The sequence below is a fragment of the Salmo salar genome, chromosome ssa16, assembly GCF_905237065.1.
Source record: "Salmo salar chromosome ssa16, Ssal_v3.1, whole genome shotgun sequence".
NCBI lineage: Eukaryota > Metazoa > Chordata > Actinopteri > Salmoniformes > Salmonidae > Salmo > Salmo salar.
In genome coordinates, this window is record NC_059457.1 from 58,715,551 (window position 1) to 58,734,520 (window position 18,970).

At 53.2% G+C, this 18,970-nt stretch overlaps 1 protein-coding gene across 1 annotated transcript in view; it reads right to left on the bottom strand.

Moving 5' to 3' along the window:
- The window catches only part of cyfip1 (cytoplasmic FMR1 interacting protein 1), a 96,535-nt gene that overhangs the window by 799 nt on the left and 76,766 nt on the right, over positions 1-18,970 (bottom strand). Inside the window, exons 24-30 of the mRNA XM_045697505.1 lie at positions 17,681-17,824; positions 15,481-15,571; positions 15,189-15,319; positions 10,725-10,797; positions 10,163-10,257; positions 6,172-6,410; positions 93-240 (exon numbers count right to left, since the gene is read on the bottom strand). Of these exons, the coding sequence (XP_045553461.1) occupies positions 93-240; positions 6,172-6,410; positions 10,163-10,257; positions 10,725-10,797; positions 15,189-15,319; positions 15,481-15,571; positions 17,681-17,824 (921 nt within the window). The remainder of the gene's footprint in view (positions 1-92; positions 241-6,171; positions 6,411-10,162; positions 10,258-10,724; positions 10,798-15,188; positions 15,320-15,480; positions 15,572-17,680; positions 17,825-18,970) is intronic.

The following is an 18,970-nucleotide window of genomic DNA, read 5'->3' on the forward strand; positions in this document are numbered from 1 at the left end:
AGAACTACTGTTTCTGCTAATGAATACAAACAACCCAGATGTTTGGGGTCTGAAGGTTCTAGTGTTGCTGACCCCTGACCCCATCCACTCACCACACTCTTGATCATCTCATCTTTTCCATCGTGTTTCTGCACCTTCAGCAGGTGATAGCTGAAGTCCAGGATGTCGAAGCGTCTCTGTTGACCCAGTAGGGAGATGATCATACATCCAGCCCAGTGGAGACCGTCCCCGAAACACTGCCTGGAAAATACAACACAGGTTATATACCCAGCCCAGTGGAGACCGTCCCCGAAACACTGTCTGGAAAATACACAGGTTATATACCCAGCCCAGTGGAGACCGTCCCCGAAACACTGCCTGGAAAATACACAGGTTATATACCCAGCCCAGTGGAGACCGTCCCCGAAACACTGTCTGGAAAATACAACACAGGTTATATACCCAGCCCAGTGGAGACCGTCCCCGAAACACTGTCTGGAAAATACAACACAGGTTATATACCCAGCCCAGTGGAGACCGTCCCCGAAACACTGCCTGGAAAATACAACACAGGTTATATACCCAGCCCAGTGGAGACCGTCACCGAAACACTGCCTGGAAAATACAACACAGGTTATATACCCAGCCCAGTGGAGACCGTCACCGAAACACTGCCTGGAAAATACACAGGTTATATACCCAGCCCAGTGGAGACCGTCCCCGAAACACTGCCTGGAAAATACACAGGTTATATACCCAGCCCAGTGGAGACCGTCCCCGAAACACTGTCTGGAAAATACACAGGTTATATACCCAGCCCAGTGGAGACCGTCCCCGAAACACTGCCTGGAAAATACACAGGTTATATACCCAGCCCAGTGGAGACCGTCCCCGAAACACTGCCTGGAAAATACACAGGTTATATACCCAGCCCAGTGGAGACCGTCCCCGAAACACTGCCTGGAAAATACACAGGTTATATACCCAGCCCAGTGGAGACCGTCCCCGAAACACTGCCTGGAAAATACAACACAGGTTATATACCCAGCCCAGTGGAGACCGTCCCCGAAACACTGCCTGGAAAATACAACACAGGTTATATACCCAGCCCAGTGGAGACCGTCCCCGAAACACTGCCTGGAAAATACAACACAGGTTATATACCCAGCCCAGTGGAGACCGTGCCTGGAACACTGCCTGGAAAATACAACACAGGTTATATACCCAGCCCAGTGGAGACCGTCCCCGAAACACTGCCTAGAAAATACAACACAGGTTACAGTGAGGGAAAAAAGTATTTGATCCCCTGCTGATTTTGTACGTTTGCCCACTGACAAAGAAATGATCAGTCTATCATTTTAATGGTAGGTTTATTTGAAAAAAACCCCAGAAAAACGCATGTCAAAAATGTTATAAATTGATTTGCATTTTAATGAGGGAATAAGTATTTGACCCCCTCTCAATCAGAAAGATTTCTGGCTCCCAGGTGTCTTTTATACAGGTAACGAGCTGAGATTAGGAGCACACTCTTAAAGGGAGTTCTCCTAATCTCAGTTTGTTACCTGTATAAAAGACACCTGTCCACAGAAGCAATCAATCAATCAGATTCCAAACTCTCCACCATGGCCAAGACCAAAGAGCTCTCCAAGGATGTCAGGGACAAGATTGTAGACCTACACAAGGCTGGAATGGGCTACAAGACCATCGCCAAGCAGCTTGGTGAGAAGGTGACAACAGATGGTGCGATTATTCGCAAATGGAAGAAACACAAAAGAACTGTCAATCTCCCTCGGCCTGGGGCTCCATGCAAGATCTCACCTCGTGGAGTTGCAATGATCATGAGAACGGTGAGGAATCAGCCCAGAACTACACGGGAGGATCTTGTCAATGATCTCAAGGCAGCTGGGACCATAGTCACCAAGAAAACAATTGGTAACACACTACGCCGTGAAGGACTGAAATCCTGCAGCGCCCGCCAGGTCCACCTGCTCAAGAAAGCACATATACATGCCCGTCTGAAGTTTGCCAATGAACATCTGAATGATTCAGAGGACAACTGGGTGAGTGTTGTGGTCAGATGAGGCGAACATGGAGCTCTTTGGCATCAACTCAACTCGCCGTGTTTGGAGGAGGAGGAATGCTGCCTATGACCCCAAGAACACCATCCCCACTTTCAAACATGGAGGTGGAAACATTATGCTTTGGGGGTGTTTTTCAGCCTATTGAGTCCACTGGTCTCATTCACTCAGAACTACGCCTTGACCTCTTTCCCCTCTCTCTCTCCAGAACTACCCTACTCCTGGACCTCTTTCTCCCCTCTCTCTCCAGAACTACCCTACTCCTGGACCTCTTTCTCCCCTCTCTCTCCAGAACTACCCTACTCCTGGACCTCTTTCTCCCCTCTCTCTCCAGAACTACCCTACGCCTTGACCTCTTTCCCCTCTCTCTCTCCAAAACTACCCTACGCCTTGACCTCTTTCCCCTCTCTCTCCAGAACTACCCTACTCCTGGACCTCTTTCTCCCCTCTCTCTCCAGAACTACCCTACGTCTTGCCCTCTTTCTCCCCTCTCTCTCTCTCCAGATGACCTCCTGCTACTTGTGAGGTCTGACCGCCCTACAACCTTACCGCTCGACCCCATCCCCTCCTCCCTTCTCCAGACCATCTCTGGAGACCTTCTCCCATTCCTCACATCCCTCATTAACTCGTCCCTGACCACTGGCTGCCTCCCCACTGACTTCAAAATGGCCCGAGTTGCTCCCCCCCTAAAGAAACCAACACTTGACTCATCTGATGTCAAAAAACGACATCAGTATCCTTCTTAATTTTCTTTCCAAAACACTTGAGCGTTCTGTCTCTGATCAACTCTCTCAGAACCATCTTCTGGGCCCCTAACCAATCAGGCTCCAAGACGAGTCACTCAACTGAGACTGCTCTTCTCTGTGTCACGGAGGCTCTCCACAAAGCTGACGCTCTCCTCTGCTCTCATCCTCATCTGCTGCCTTCAACACCATGACCCATCAGATCCTCCTCTCCACCCTCTCAGGGCTGGGCGTCTCAGGCTCTATCAGATCCTCCTCTCAGGGCTGGGCGTCTCAGGCTCTATCAGATCCTCCTCTCAGGGCTGGGTGTCTCAGACTCTATCAGATCCTCCTCTCAGGGCTGGGCGTCTCAGGCTCTATCAGATCCTCCTTTCAGGGCTGGGCGTCTCAGGCTCTATCAGATCCTCCTCTCCACCTTCTCAGGGCTGGGCGTCTCAGGCTCTATCAGATCCTCCTCTCAGGGCTGGGTGTCTCAGGCTCTATCAGATCCTCCTCTCAGGGCTGGGCGTCTCAGGCTCTATCAGATCCTCCTCTCAGGGCTGGGCGTCTCAGACTCTATCAGATCCTCCTCTCAGGGCTGGGTGTCTCAGGCTCTATCAGATCCTCCTCTCAGGGCTGGGTGTCTCAGGCTCTATCAGATCCTCCTTTCAGGGCTGTCTCAGGCTCTATCAGATCCTCCTCTCAGGGCTGGGTGTCTCAGACTCTATCAGATCCTCCTCTCAGGGCTGGGCGTCTCAGACTCTACACACTATTGGATTGCATCCTACTTGGCAGGCCGCTCCTACCAGGTGACATGGAGAGGATCTGTTTCTGCACCACGTAGTCTCACTACTGGTGTCCCCCAGGGCTCGGTTCTAGGCCCTCTCCTCTTCGCTCTATACACCAAGTCACTCAGCTCCGTCATATCCTCTCATGGTCTCTCCTTTCACTGCTATGAGGATGGACCTCTCCTCTTCTCTCTATAGACCAAGTCACTCAGCTCCGTCATATCCTCACATGTTCTCTCCTATCACTGTCTCAGCTTGGATGTCGGCCCACCACCTGAAGCTCAACAAAACAGAGCTGCTCTTCCTCCCCCGGGGAAGGCCTGCCCGCTCAAAGACCTTTCCATCACAGTTAACAACTCCACAGTGTTGTCCTCCCAGAGTGCAAAGAACCTAGCATGACCCTGGACAACACCATGTCGTTCTCTACAAACATCAAAGCAGTGACTCGCACCTGCAGGTTCATGCTCTACATCATCCATGGAGTACGACCTTCCCTCACACAGGAAGCAGCGCAAATCCTAATCCAGGCATTTGTCCTCTCCCGTCTGGACTACAGCAACTCGCTGTTGGCGGGGCTCCCAGCTTGTGTCATGATATCATAAGGTGAATGCACCAATTTGTAAGTCGCTCTGGATAAGAGCGTCTGCTAAATGACTAAAATGTAATTAAACCCCTGCAACTTATCCAGAACACTGCAGCCCGCCTGGTGTTCAACCTTCCCATGTTACTCCTCCAGACACTCCACTGGCTTCCAGTCGAAACTCACATCCACTACAACACCATCGTGCTTACCTACGGAGCAGCAAGAGGACCCATCACTCCCTACCTTCAGGCTCTGCTCAAACCCTACACCCTCTATACAGAGCAGTGGAGATCACTCCCCTCTATACAGAGCAGTGGAGATCACTCCCCTCTATACAGAGCAGTGGAGATCCCTCCCCTCTATACAGAGCAGTGGAGATCCCTCCCCTCTATACAGAGCAGTGGAGATCCCTCCCCTCTATACAGAGCAGTGGAGATCCCTCCCCTCTATACAGAGCAGTGGAGATCCCTCCCCTCTATACAGAGCAGTGGAGATCACTCCCCTCTATACAGAGCAGTGGAGATCCCTCCCCTCTATACAGAGCAGTGGAGATCCCTCCCCTCTATAGAGAGCAGTGGAGATCCCTCCCCTCTATACAGAGCAGTGGAGATCCCTCCCCTCTATACAGAGCAGTGGAGATCACCCCCCTCTATACAGAGCAGTGGAGATCACCCCCCTCTATACAGAGCAGTGGAGATCACCCCCCCTCTATACAGAGCAGTGGAGATCACCCCCCTCTATACAGAGCAGTGGAGATCACCCCCCTCTATACAGAGCAGTGGAGATCACCCCCCTCTATACAGAGCAGTGGAGATCACCCCCCTCTATACAGAGCAGTGGAGATCACCCCCCCTCTATACAGAGCAGTGGAGATCACCCCCCCTCTATACAGAGCAGTGGAGATCACCCCCCTCTATACAGAGCAGTGGAGATCACCCCCCTCTATACAGAGCAGTGGAGATCACCCCCCTCTATACAGAGCAGTGGAGATCACCCCCCTCTATACAGAGCAGTGGAGATCACTCCCCTCTATACAGAGCAGTGGAGATCACTCCCCTCTATACAGAACAGTGGAGATCACTCCCCTCTATACAGAGCAGTGTAAACCCTCAGAGATCACTCCCCTCTATACAGAGCAATGGAGATCACTCCCCTCTATACAGAGCAGTGGAGATCACCCCCCTCTATACAGAGCAGTGGAGATCACTCCCCTCTATACAGAGCAGTGGAGATCACCCCCCTCTATACAGAGCAGTGGAGATCACCCCCCTCTATACAGAGCAGTGGAGATCACTCCCCTATATACAGAGCAGTGGAGATCACCCCCCTCTATACAGAGCAGTGGAGATCACCCCCTCTATACAGAGCAGTGGAGATCACTCCCCTCTATACAGAGCAGTGGAGATCACTCCCCTCTATACAGAGCAGTGGAGATCACTCCCCTCTATACAGAGCAGTGGAGATCACCCCCCTCTATACAGAGCAGTGGAGATCACCCCCCCTCTATACAGAGCAGTGGAGATCACCCCCCTCTATACAGAGCAGTGTAAACCCTCAGAGATCACTCCCCTCTATACAGAGCAGTGGAGATCACCCCCCTCTATACAGAGCAGTGGAGATCACCCCCCTCTATACAGAGCAGTGGAGATCACTCCCCTATATACAGAGCAGTGGAGATCACTCCCCTCTATACAGAGCAGTGGAGATCACCCCCCTCTATACAGAGCAGTGGAGATCACCCCCTCTATACAGAGCAGTGGAGATCACCCCCCTCTATACAGAGCAGTGTAAACCCTCAGAGATCACTCCCCTCTATACAGAGCAGTGGAGATCACCCCCCTCTATACAGAGCAGTGGAGATCACCCCCCTCTATACAGAGCAGTGGAGATCACTCCCCTCTATACAGAGCAGTGGAGATCACTCCCCTCTATACAGAGCAGTGGAGATCACCCCCCTCTATACAGAGCAGTGTAAACCCCCCTCAGAGATCCTTCTAGACCGACGCTGTGTCACTACTCACTCCACGGTGAACTCGTGCGCTCCGACAGGGATGCAGTAAACAAACTGCATGGCGCTCCACAGCCGGTGGAACTCCACACACTCGTCCACGTGCATCACGCCGTTGCTGGGCAACGGGCCGCGCCAGATGGGGTCGTCCAGGAAACCGCGGACGCGTGTGAGGATGACCTCGAACATGGACAGGCCACAGCAGAGACGCTCTTTGGTCAGCAGGTCGCCTTCACGGGTAATGGCTATTTGCTACATGGGGGAGAGAGAGGGGGGGAATAGAAGGGGGGAAGAAAAAGAGGGGGAGGGGGAGAGAGAAAGAGAGGGATGGGGGTAATAAGGAGGAGATGGGGTGGGGAAGAGGAGGGAGAAATGGGGGAGAGAGGGAGGGCTTGTGTTAACGAAGGCAGTGTGATGGTACCTGTAGGGTTACCAGGTGCAGGGCTGGTGTTAACTAAGGCAGTGTGATGGTACCTGTAGGGTTACCAGGTGCAGGGCTGGTGTTAACTAAGGCAGTGTGATGGTACCTGTAGGGTTCCCAGGTGCAGGGCTGGTGTTAACTAAGGCAGTGTGATGGTACCTGTAGGGGAACCAGGTGCAGGGCTGGTGTTAACTAAGGCAGTGTGATGGTAACTGAGGGGAACCAGGTGCAGGGCTGGTGTTAACTAAGGCAGTGTGATGGTACCTGAAGGTTACCAGGTGCAGGGCTGGTGTTAACTAAGGCAGTGTGATGGTACCTGAGGGGAACCAGGTGCAGGGCTGGTGTTAACTAAGGCAGTGTGATGGTACCTGAAGGTTACCAGGTGCAGGGCTGGTGTTAACTAAGGCAGTGTGATGGTACCTGTAGGGAACCAGGTGCAGGGCTGGTGTTAACTAAGGCAGTGTGATGGTACCTGAGGGTTCCCAGGTGCAGGGCTGGTGTTAACTAAGGCAGTGTGATGGTACCTGTAGGGGAACCAGGTGCAGGGCTGGTGTTAACTAAGGCAGTGTGATGGTACCTGAGGGTTACCAGGTGCAGGGCTGGTGTTAACTAAGGCAGTGTGATGGTACCTGTAGGGAACCAGGTGCAGGGCTGGTGTTAACTAAGGCAGTGTGATGGTACCTGAGGGTTACCAGGTGCAGGGCTGGTGTTAACTAAGGCAGTGTGATGGTACCTGTAGGGAACCAGGTGCAGGGCTGGTGTTAACTAAGGCAGTGTGATGGTACCTGAGGGTTACCAGGTGCAGGGCTGGTGTTAACTAAGGCAGTGTGATGGTACCTGAGGGGAACCAGGTGCAGGGCTGGTGTTAACTAAGGCAGTGTGATGGTACCTGAGGGTTCCCAGGTGCAGGGCTGGTGTTAACTAAGGCAGTGTGATGGTACCTGAGGGTTACCAGGTGCAGGGCTGGTGTTAACTAAGGCAGTGTGATGGTACCTGAGGGTTACCAGGTGCAGGGCTGGTGTTAACTAAGGCAGTGTGATGGTACCTGTAGGGGAACCAGGTGCAGGGCTGGTGTTAACTAAGGCAGTGTGATGGTACCTGAGGGGAACCAGGTGCAGGGCTGGTGTAAACTAAGGCAGTGTGATGGTACCTGAGGGTTACCAGGTGCAGGGCTGGTGTTAACTAAGGCAGTGTGATGGTACCTGAGGGTTACCAGGTGCAGGGCTGGTGTTAACTAAGGCAGTGTGATGGTACCTGTAGGGAACCAGGTGCAGGGCTGGTGTTAACTAAGGCAGTGTGATGGTACCTGAAGGTTACCAGGTGCAGGGCTGGTGTAAACTAAGGCAGTGTGATGGTACCTGAGGGTTACCAGGTGCAGGGCTGGTGTTAACTAAGGCAGTGTGATGGTACCTGAGGGTTACCAGGTGCAGGGCTGGTGTTAACTAAGGCAGTGTGATGGTACCTGTAGGGAACCAGGTGCAGGGCTGGTGTTAACTAAGGCAGTGTGATGGTACCTGAGGGTTCCCAGGTGCAGGGCTGGTGTTAACTAAGGCAGTGTGATGGTACCTGTAGGGGAACCAGGTGCAGGGCTGGTGTTAACTAAGGCAGTGTGATGGTACCTGAGGGTTACCAGGTGCAGGGCTGGTGTTAACTAAGGCAGTGTGATGGTACCTGTAGGGAACCAGGTGCAGGGCTGGTGTTAACTAAGGCAGTGTGATGGTACCTGAGGGTTACCAGGTGCAGGGCTGGTGTTAACTAAGGCAGTGTGATGGTACCTGTAGGGAACCAGGTGCAGGGCTGGTGTTAACTAAGGCAGTGTGATGGTACCTGAGGGTTACCAGGTGCAGGGCTGGTGTTAACTAAGGCAGTGTGATGGTACCTGAGGGGAACCAGGTGCAGGGCTGGTGTTAACTAAGGCAGTGTGATGGTACCTGAGGGTTACCAGGTGCAGGGCTGGTGTTAACTAAGGCAGTGTGATGGTACCTGTAGGGAACCAGGTGCAGGGCTGGTGTTAACTAAGGCAGTGTGATGGTACCTGAAGGTTACCAGGTGCAGGGCTGGTGTTAACTAAGGCAGTGTGATGGTACCTGAGGGGAACCAGGTGCAGGGCTGGTGTTAACTAAGGCAGTGTGATGGTACCTGAAGGTTACCAGGTGCAGGGCTGGTGTTAACTAAGGCAGTGTGATGGTACCTGTAGGGAACCAGGTGCAGGGCTGGTGTTAACTAAGGCAGTGTGATGGTACCTGAGGGTTCCCAGGTGCAGGGCTGGTGTTAACTAAGGCAGTGTGATGGTACCTGTAGGGGAACCAGGTGCAGGGCTGGTGTTAACTAAGGCAGTGTGATGGTACCTGAGGGTTACCAGGTGCAGGGCTGGTGTTAACTAAGGCAGTGTGATGGTACCTGTAGGGAACCAGGTGCAGGGCTGGTGTTAACTAAGGCAGTGTGATGGTACCTGAGGGTTACCAGGTGCAGGGCTGGTGTTAACTAAGGCAGTGTGATGGTACCTGTAGGGAACCAGGTGCAGGGCTGGTGTTAACTAAGGCAGTGTGATGGTACCTGAGGGTTACCAGGTGCAGGGCTGGTGTTAACTAAGGCAGTGTGATGGTACCTGAGGGGAACCAGGTGCAGGGCTGGTGTTAACTAAGGCAGTGTGATGGTACCTGAGGGTTCCCAGGTGCAGGGCTGGTGTTAACTAAGGCAGTGTGATGGTACCTGAGGGTTACCAGGTGCAGGGCTGGTGTTAACTAAGGCAGTGTGATGGTACCTGAGGGTTACCAGGTGCAGGGCTGGTGTTAACTAAGGCAGTGTGATGGTACCTGTAGGGGAACCAGGTGCAGGGCTGGTGTTAACTAAGGCAGTGTGATGGTACCTGAGGGGAACCAGGTGCAGGGCTGGTGTTAACTAAGGCAGTGTGATGGTACCTGAGGGTTACCAGGTGCAGGGCTGGTGTTAACTAAGGCAGTGTGATGGTACCTGAGGGTTACCAGGTGCAGGGCTGGTGTTAACTAAGGCAGTGTGATGGTACCTGAGGGGAACCAGGTGCAGGGCTGGTGTTAACTAAGGCAGTGTGATGGTACCTGAGGGTTACCAGGTGCAGGGCTGGTGTTAACTAAGGCAGTGTGATGGTACCTGAGGGGAACCAGGTGCAGGGCTGGTGTTAACTAAGGCAGTGTGATGGTACCTGAGGGTTCCCAGGTGCAGGGCTGGTGTTAACTAAGGCAGTGTGATGGTACCTGAGGGTTACCAGGTGCAGGGCTGGTGTTAACTAAGGCAGTGTGATGGTACCTGAGGGTTACCAGGTGCAGGGTTGGTGTTAACTAAGGCAGTGTGATGGTACCTGAGGGTTACCAGGTGCAGGGCTGGTGTTAACTAAGGCAGTGTGATGGTACCTGTGGGTTACCAGGTGCAGGGCTGGTGTTAACTAAGGCAGTGTGATGGTACCTGAGGGTTACCAGGTGCAGGGCTGGTGTTAACTAAGGCAGTGTGATGGTACCTGTGGGTTACCAGGTGCAGGGCTGGTGTTAACTAAGGCAGTGTGATGGTACCTGAGGGTTACCAGGTGCAGGGCTGGTGTTAATGGTACCTGAGGGGTTCCCAGGTGTTCTATCAGGGGAACCAGGTGCAGGGCTGTGTATTTAGCCTCCAGACGTTTCATCTTGGCATCAAGACGCTCACCCTCTACAATGAGAAGAGACAACAGAGTCACTGATACAGACAGACAGACAGACAGACAGACAGACAGACAGACAGACAGACAGACAGACAGACAGACAGACAGACAGACAAAAAGAGACAGACAGACAGACGAGACGACACACACGACAGACAGACGAGACAGACAGACAGACAGACAGACAGACAGACAGACAGACAGACAGACAGACAGACAGACAGACAGACAGACAGACAGACAGACAGACAACAGACAGACACAGACAACAGACAGACAACAGACAAAGACAGAGACGCAGAAGAAGACAGACAGACAGACAGACAGACAGACAGACAGACTCACTCACTCACTCACTCACTCACTCACTCACTCACTCACTCACTCACTCACTCACTCACTCACTCACTCACTCACTCACTCACTCACTCACTCACTCACTCACTCACTCACTCACTCACTCACTCACTCTTACCCTTGACATGGACCCTGGGAAGAATGTTCTGGAATGGTGCGGCATGTAGCAGGTCACACACCTCCTCCTGAGACTGAGAGTGAAAGAGAAGATTGTTTAATTAAAACACAAACCCTCAATTGTCTTTTTTAGCAGCCATCTTATTTTCCACTGACAAGCTGCTGGTCAGAGATGATCCACTGACACGAGGTGTTGCTGCTGGTCAGAGATGTTCTACTGACACGAGGTGTTGCTGCTGGTCAGAGATGTTTTACTGACACGAGGTGTTGCTGCTGGTCAGAGATGTTCTACTGACACGAGGTGTTGCTGCTGGTCAGAGATGTTCTACTGACACAAGGTGTTGCTGCTGGTCAGAGATGATCCACTGACACAAGGTGTTGCTGCTGGTCAGAGATGATCCACTGACACGAGGTGTTGCTGCTGGTCAGAGATGATCCACTGACACGAGGTGTTGCTGCTGGTCAGAGATGATCCACTGACACGAGGTGTTGCTGCTGGTCAGAGATGATCCACTGACACAAGGTGTTGCTGCTGGTCAGAGATGTTCTACTGACACAAGGTGTTGCTGCTGGTCAGAGATGTTCTACTGACACGAGGTGTTGCTGACGCTCCCCTGGGAAACACGAACCCCTGGGATCGTGGTTGTGTAGAGGTGTTGGGGTCGTGTAGAGGTGTTGGGGTCGTGTAGAGGTGTTGGGGTCGTGTAGAGGTGTTGGGGTCGTGTAGAGGTGTTGGGGTTGTGTAGAGGTGTTGGGGTCGTGTAGAGGTGTTGGGGTCGTGTAGAGGTGTTGGGGTCGTGTAGAGGTGTTGGGGTCATGTAGAGGTGTTGGGGTCGTGGTTGTGTAGAGGTGTTGGGGTCGGGGTTGTGTAGAGGTGTTGGGGTCGGGGTTGTGTAGAGGTGTTGGGGTCGTGTAGAGGTGTTGGGGTCGTGTAGAGGTGTTGGGGTCGTGTACAGGTGTTGGGGTCGTGGTCGTGTAGAGGTGTTGGGGTCGTGTAGAGGTGTTGGGGTCGTGGTCGTGTAGAGGTGTTGGGGTCGTGTAGAGGTGTTGGGGTCGTGTAGAGGTGCTGGGGTTGTGTAGAGGTGTTGGGGTCGTGTAGAGGTGTTGGGGTTGTGTAGAGGTGTTGGGGTTGTGTAGAGGTGTTGGGGTCATGTAGAGGTGTTGGGGTCGTGTAGAGGTGTTGGGGTCGTGTAGAGGTGTTGGGGTCGTGTAGATGTGTCGGGGTCGTGTAGAGGTGTTGGGGTCGTGTAGAGGTGTTGGGGTCGTGTAGAGGTGTTGGGGTCGTGTAGAGGTGTTGGGGTCGTGGTTGTGTAGAGGTGTTGGGGTCGTGTAGAGGTGTTGGGGTCGTGGTTGTGTAGAGGTGTTGGGGTCGTGTAGAGGTGTTGTGGTCGTGTAGAGGTGTTGGGGTCGTGTAGAGGTGTTGGGGTCGTGGTTGTGTAGAGGTGTTGGGGTCGTGGTTGTGTAGAGGTGTTGGGGTTGTGTAGAGGTGTTGGGGTTGTGTAGAGGTGTTGGGGTCGTGTAGAGTTGTTGGGGTCGTGTAGAGGTGTTGGGGTCGTGGTTGTGTAGAGGTGTTGGGGTTGTGTAGAGGTGTTGGGGTCGTGTAGAGGTGTTGTGGTCGTGTAGAGGTGTTGGGGTCGTGTAGAGGTGTTGGGGTCGTGGTTGTGTAGAGGTGTTGGGGTCGTGTAGAGGTGTTGGGGTCGTGTAGAGGTGTTGGGGTTGTGTAGAGGTGTTGGGGTCGTGTAGAGGTGTTGGGGTCGTGGTTGTGTAGAGGTGTTGGGGTTGTGTAGAGGTGTTGGGGTCGTGTAGAGGTGTTGGGGTCGTGGTGTTGGGGTCGTGGTGTTGGGGTTGGGGTCGTGTTGAGGTGTTGGGGTTGTGTAGAGGTGTTGGGGTCGTGGTTGTGTAGAGGTGTTGGGGTTGTGTAGAGGTGTTGGGGTTGTGTAGAGGTGTTGGGGTCGTGTAGAGGTGTTGGGGTCGTGTAGAGGTGTTGGGGTCGTGTAGAGGTGTTGGGGTCGTGTAGAGGTGTTGGGGTCGTATAGAGGTGTGTCGGGGGTGTGGGTGTAGAGGTGTTGTGGTTGTGTAGAGGTGTTGGGGTCGTGTAGAGGTGTTGGGGTCGTGTAGAGGTGTTGGGGTCGTGTGGTTGTGTAGAGGTGTTGGGGTCGGGTGTAGAGGTGTTGGGGTCGTGTAGAGGTGTTGGGGTCGTGTAGAGGTGTTGGGGTCGTGTAGAGGTGTTGGGGTCGTGGTTGTGTAGAGGTGTTGGGGTCGTGTAGAGGTGTTGGGGTTGTGTAGAGGTGTTGGGGTTGTGTAGAGGTGTTGGGGTTGTGTAGAGGTGTTGGGGTCGTGTAGAGGTGTCGTGGTCGTGTAGAGGTGTTGGGGTAGAGGTGTTGGGGTCGTGGTGTTGGGGTAGAGGTGTTGTGGTCGTGTAGAGGTGTTGTGGTCGTGTAGAGGTGTTGGGGTTGTGTAGAGGTGTTGGGGTCGTGTAGAGGTGTTGGGGTCGTGTAGAGGTGTTGGGGTCGTGTAGAGGTGTTGGGGTCGTGGTCGTGTAGAGTTGTTGGGGTCGTGTAGAGGTGTTGGGGTCGTGTAGAGGTGTCGGGGTCGTGTAGAGGTGTCGGGGTCGTGTAGAGGTGTTGGGGTCGTGTAGAGGTGTTGTGGTTGTGTAGAGGTGTTGGGGTCGTGTAGAGGTGTTGGGGTCGTGTAGAGGTGTTGGGGTTGTGTAGAGGTGTTGGGGTCGTGTAGAGGTGTTGGGGTCGTGGTTGTGTAGAGGTGTTGGGGTCGTGTAGAGGTGTTGGGGTTGTGTAGAGGTGTTGGGGTTGTGTAGAGGTGTTGGGGTTGTGTAGAGGTGTTGGGGTTGTGTAGAGGTGTTGGGGTCGTGGTTGTGTAGAGGTGTTGGGGTCGTGTAGAGGTGTTGGGGTCGTGGTTGTGTAGAGGTGTTGGGGTCGTGTAGAGGTGTTGGGGTCGTGTAGAGGTGTTGGGGTCGTGTTTGTGTAGAGGTGTTGGGGTCGTGTAGAGGTGTTGGGGTCGTGTAGAGGTGTTGGGGTCGTGGTTGTGTAGAGGTGTTGGGGTCGTGGTTGTGTAGAGGTGTTGGGGTCGTGTAGAGGTGTTGGGGTCGTGTAGAGGTGTTGGGGTCGTGTAGAGGTGTTGGGGTCGTGTAGAGGTGTTGGGGTTGTGTAGAGGTGTCAGGGTCGTTGTTGTGTAGAGGTGTCGGGGTCGTGTAGAGGTGTCGTGGTCGTGTAGAGGTGTTGGGGTCGTGTAGAGGTGTTGGGGTCGTGTAGAGGTGTTGGGGTCGTGTAGAGGTGTTGGGGTCGTGTAGAGGTGTTGGGGTCGTGTAGAGGTGTTGGGGTCGTGTAGGGGTTGTGTAGAGGTGTTGGGGTCGTGTAGAGGTGTTGTGGTTGTGTAGAGGTGTTGGGGTCGTGTAGAGGTGTTGGGGTCGTGTAGAGGTGTTGGGGTCGTGGTGTTGGGGTAGAGGTGTTGGGGTCGTGTAGAGGTGTTGGGGTCGTGGTGTTGGGGTTGGGGTCGTGTAGAGGTGTTGGGGTCGTGGTTGTGTAGAGGTGTTGGGGTCGTGGTTGTGTAGAGGTGTTGGGGTCGTGTAGAGGTGTTGGGGTCGTGTAGAGGTGTTGGGGTCGTGTAGAGGTGTTGGGGTTGTGTAGAGGTGTCGGGGTCGTTGTTGTGTAGAGGTGTCGGGGTCGTGTAGAGGTGTCGTGGTCGTGTAGAGGTGTCGGGGTCGTGTAGAGGTGTCGGGGTCGTGTAGAGGTGTTGGGGTCGTGTAGAGGTGTTGGGGTCGTGTAGAGGTGTTGGGGTCGTGTAGAGGCGTTGGGGTTGTGTAGAGGTGTTGGGGTTGTGTAGAGGTGTTGGGGTTGTGTAGAGGTGTTGGGGTCGTGTAGAGGTGTTGTGGTCGTGTAGAGGTGTTGGGGTCGTGGTTGTGTAGAGGTGTTGGGGTCGTGTAGAGGTGTTGGGGTTGTGTAGAGGTGTTGGGGTCGTGTAGAGGTGTTGTGGTTGTGTAGAGGTGTTGGGGTCGTGTAGAGGTGTTGGGGTCGTGTAGAGGTGTTGGGGTCGTGTAGAGGTGTTGGGGTCTTGTAAAGGTGTTGTGGTTGTGTAGAGGTGTTGGGGTCGTGTAGAGGTGTTGGGGTCGTGGTTGTGTAGAGGTGTTGGGGTCGTGTAGAGGTGTTGGGGTCGTGTAGAGGTGTTGGGGTCGTGTAGAGGTGTTGGGGTCGTGGTGTTGGGGTAGAGGTGTTGGGGTCGTGTAGAGGTGTTGGGGTCGTGGTGTTGGGGTTGTGGTCGTGTAGAGGTGTTGGGGTCGTGGTGTTGGGGTCGTGGTTGTGTAGAGGTGTTCGGGTGGAGGTGTTGGGGTCGTGGTGTTGGGGTTGTGGTTGTGTAGAGGGGTAGAGGTGTTGGGGTCGTGGTGTTGGGGTCGTGGTTGTGTAGAGGGGTAGAGGTGTTGGGGTCGTGGTGTTGGGGTCGTGGTTCTTACCAGGCTCTGTTCGCTGAGCAGACAGAAGAGCAGAGCATTGCCCACCTCCCTGAGGTTCTGGAAGCAGACAGTCTTCAGTTCGGCGTACTCCACTATGTCCTTCAGCTGGTGGTGGAAGAACTCCAGGACACCTAGCAGGGAACAGAAACACAGGTCTGCTAATGAAATCAAGGGATCGATTAAGGACACTCATCATAGCTTGCAACTATTGCCAATTTGCCTCGCTAAAAACCGTTAATTACAGAAATATCTGTCAGACATTGAAGGGAGCTCCCTGTCTCTCCGGACTCACCTGGGGAGCCGTACTCGTGGCGAGGGAGACGACAGATCTTAGGCATCACCTCCATCAGGGTCTTCACATACTGCATGATGGTCCCCTGGAGCTGAGGGGAGAGACGGGGTTAATAACATGGTCCCCTGGAGCTGAGGGGGAGAGACAGGGTTAATAACATACTGCATGATGGTCCCCTGGAGCTGAGGGGGAGAGACAGGGTTAATAACATACTGCATGATGGTCCCCTGGAGCTGAGGGGGAGAGACGGGGTTAATAACATACTGCATGATGGTCCCCTGGAGCTGAGGGGGAGATACAGGGTTAATAACATACTGCATGATGGTCCCCTGGAGCTGAGGGGGAGATACAGGGTTAATAACATACTGCATGATGGTCCCCTGGAGCTGACAGAGTTTAATGTATTGATCACATGAGGATTTATTGATTAATTTGACACTGTGCGGTTAGATTTGTGAGTGGAGAGCAGGGCTGATCTAGAGGAATGGTACCTCTATCTAGAGCAGATGTTCCCAAACTTTTTCAGTACCACCAGTACCCAACTCTGGTCCTCCAGCACCCCCCAACAGCCCAACCCTGGTCCTCCAGTACCCCCAACAGCCCAACCCTGGTCCTCCAGTACCCCCAACAGCCCAACCATGGTCCTCCAGTACCCCCAACAGCCCAACCCTGGTCCTCCAGTACCCCCAACCCTGGTCCTCCAGTACCCCCAACTCTGGTCCTCCAGTACTCCCAACTCTGGTCCTCCAGTACCCCCAACTCTGGTCCTCCAGTACCCCCAACTCTGGTCCTCCAGTACCCCCAACTCTGGTCCTCCAGTACCCCCAACAGCCCAACCCTGGTCCTCCAGTACCCCCCAACAGCCCAACCCTGGTCCTCCAGTACCCCCCAACAGCACAACCCTGGTCCTCCAGTACCCCCAACAGCCCAACCCTGGTCCTCCAGTACCCCCAACAGCCCAACCCTGGTCCTCCAGCACCCCAACAGCCCAACCCTGGTCCTCCAGTACCCCCAACAGCCCAACCCTGGTCCTCCAGTACCCCCAACCCTGGTCCTCCAGTACCCCCAACATCCCAACTCTGGTCCTCCAGTACCCCCAACCCTGGTCCTCCAGTACCCCCAACATCCCAACTCTGGTCTTCCAGTACCCCCAACATCCCAACTCCGGTCCTCCAGTACCCCCCAACAGCCCAACCCTGGTCCTCCAGTACCCCCAACATCCCAACTCTGGTCCTCCAGTACTCCCCAACAGTGCACATTTTTATTGTAACCCTGGACAAGCACACCTGATTCAAATTGTCAACTAATCTTCTAATCTAACTTGTCAACCTTTTGTAACCGAAAGGTTGCAAGTTCGAATCCCCTATATATATATATATCCTACAGTGGAAGAGTTTAGAAATCCACCACACCCACTTTCAATCAGCTTTTGTTTTGTCAGATGAGAAAATTGTTTCATCTATAAAATGTCTTACACAACCAACTTAATTCTTTTGCTTTCCACCCCTGTAAAGGTGATTAGCCTAATGATGTGCGACTGGAGGAGAACCGTCTCATTTCAAGCAAGCGCATGTCAATCCTCACCGACTCTCCTCGATTAAAGCGGCAATATTTCACTTTTTGGCCGACCCGACCAAATTAACATAGAAATGCGAGTTATAGATCTGTCATTCTCATTGAAAGCAAGTCTAAGAAGCGGTAGTTCTGTTCTATGTGCACTATTTCTGTGCATCACGTTCTTAAATTCTGTTTCTGAGTCTTACTTTCAGTTTTTTACACCAGCTTCAAACAGCTGAAAATGTAATATTTTTGGTTATGGAAAATATATATTTCACAGCAGTTTAGATGGTACAATGATATTCTCTACTCTAGACTTGTTTTGTTACAAACTGAAATTATGCAAACTATTAGCATTTTTGCAACCAGGAAATGGTGGAGCGATTTCTGCATAGTGGATCTTTAACGTTTACCTTTTTGAAAAGGAGGCGAGAGAAGATGGAGAGGACTCCCTCCCTCCCTCCCTCCCTCCCTCCCTCCCTCCCTCCCTCCCTCCCTCCCTCCCTCCCTCCCTCCCTCCCTCCCTCCCTCCCTCCCTCCCTCCCTCCCTCCCTCCCCTCTCCATCCCACCCCTCCTCCACCCCTCACCCATCCCACCCCTCCTCCATCCCACCCCTCCTCCTCCACTCCTCTCCTTTCTCACCAGGCTCTTGACCACTTTCAGCAGCTCCTCCATGACCACAGCGATGCCCTGGTACCCCAGCAGACGGCACATGGCCTTGATGTGAGGAGGACCAACAAAGTGTCTGTAGAAACCGAAGATACTGCTGTACGCCAGGTTCAGAGCCTGGAGAGAGGGGAGAGGGGAGACAGAGACAGGAAGTTAAGGACCTGTAGAAACCGAAGATACTGCTGTACGCCGGGTTCAGAGCCTGTAGAGAGGGGAGAGAGGGAGTGGGAGACAGAGGGATAGAAAAGAGAGAGAGAGAGGGATACTGGGAGTGAGAGAGAAAGTTATGCCAGAATTTTCCCCTACAATATTCACTTTCTCGCTCCCTCCCTCCTGTCAGCTCTGAGTTGCTGTAATCGCTCAGTAGTGATGCTGGGGACTGGAGGAGAAGTGTTCCACTACACTGTAGGGGACTGGAGGAGAAGTGTTCCACTACACTGTAGGGGACTGGAGGGAGAAGTGTTCCACTACACTGTAGGGGACTGGAGGAGAAGTGTTCCACTACACTGTAGGGGACTGGAGGAGAAGTGTTCCACTACACTGTAGGGGACTGGAGGAGAAGTGTTCCACTACACTGGAGGGGACTGGAGGAGAAGTGTTCCACTACACTGGAGGAGAAGTGTTCCACTACACTGTAGGGGACTGGAGGAGAAGTGTTCCACTACACTGCTGGGGACTGGAGGAGAAGTGTTCCACTACACTGTAGGGGACTGGAGGAGAAGTGTTCCACTACACTGTAGGGGACTGGAGGAGAAGTGTTCCACTACACTGTAGGGGACTGGAGGGAGAAGTGTTCCACTACACTGTAGGGGACTGGAGGAGAAGTGTTCCACTACACTGTAGGGGACTGGAGGAGAAGTGTTCCACTACACTGGAGGGGACTGGAGGAGAAGTGTTCCACTACACTGTAGGGGACTGGAGGAGAAGTGTTCCACTACACTGTAGGGGACTGGAGGAGAAGTGTTCCACTACACTGGAGGGGACTGGAGGAGAAGTTTCCCTTAGCATTCCTGACGTACAGTTTGTTAAACTTCAGACATTCTATCACATAAAGCAGGTTGGATGATTCCAGATGACAGATTTTCCAGACTGGGACCCCAGGATGTTTGTTTACAATGTACCTGATAGACCTGAAGTGGGAATTGATCCACTACCCAGAAAGGCAAAGTCATCTTTAACATCTGTATTCCTTCTGAACGCTGAGATAAGTTTAACATCTGTATTCCTTCAGAACGCTGAGATAAGTTTAACATCTGTATTCCT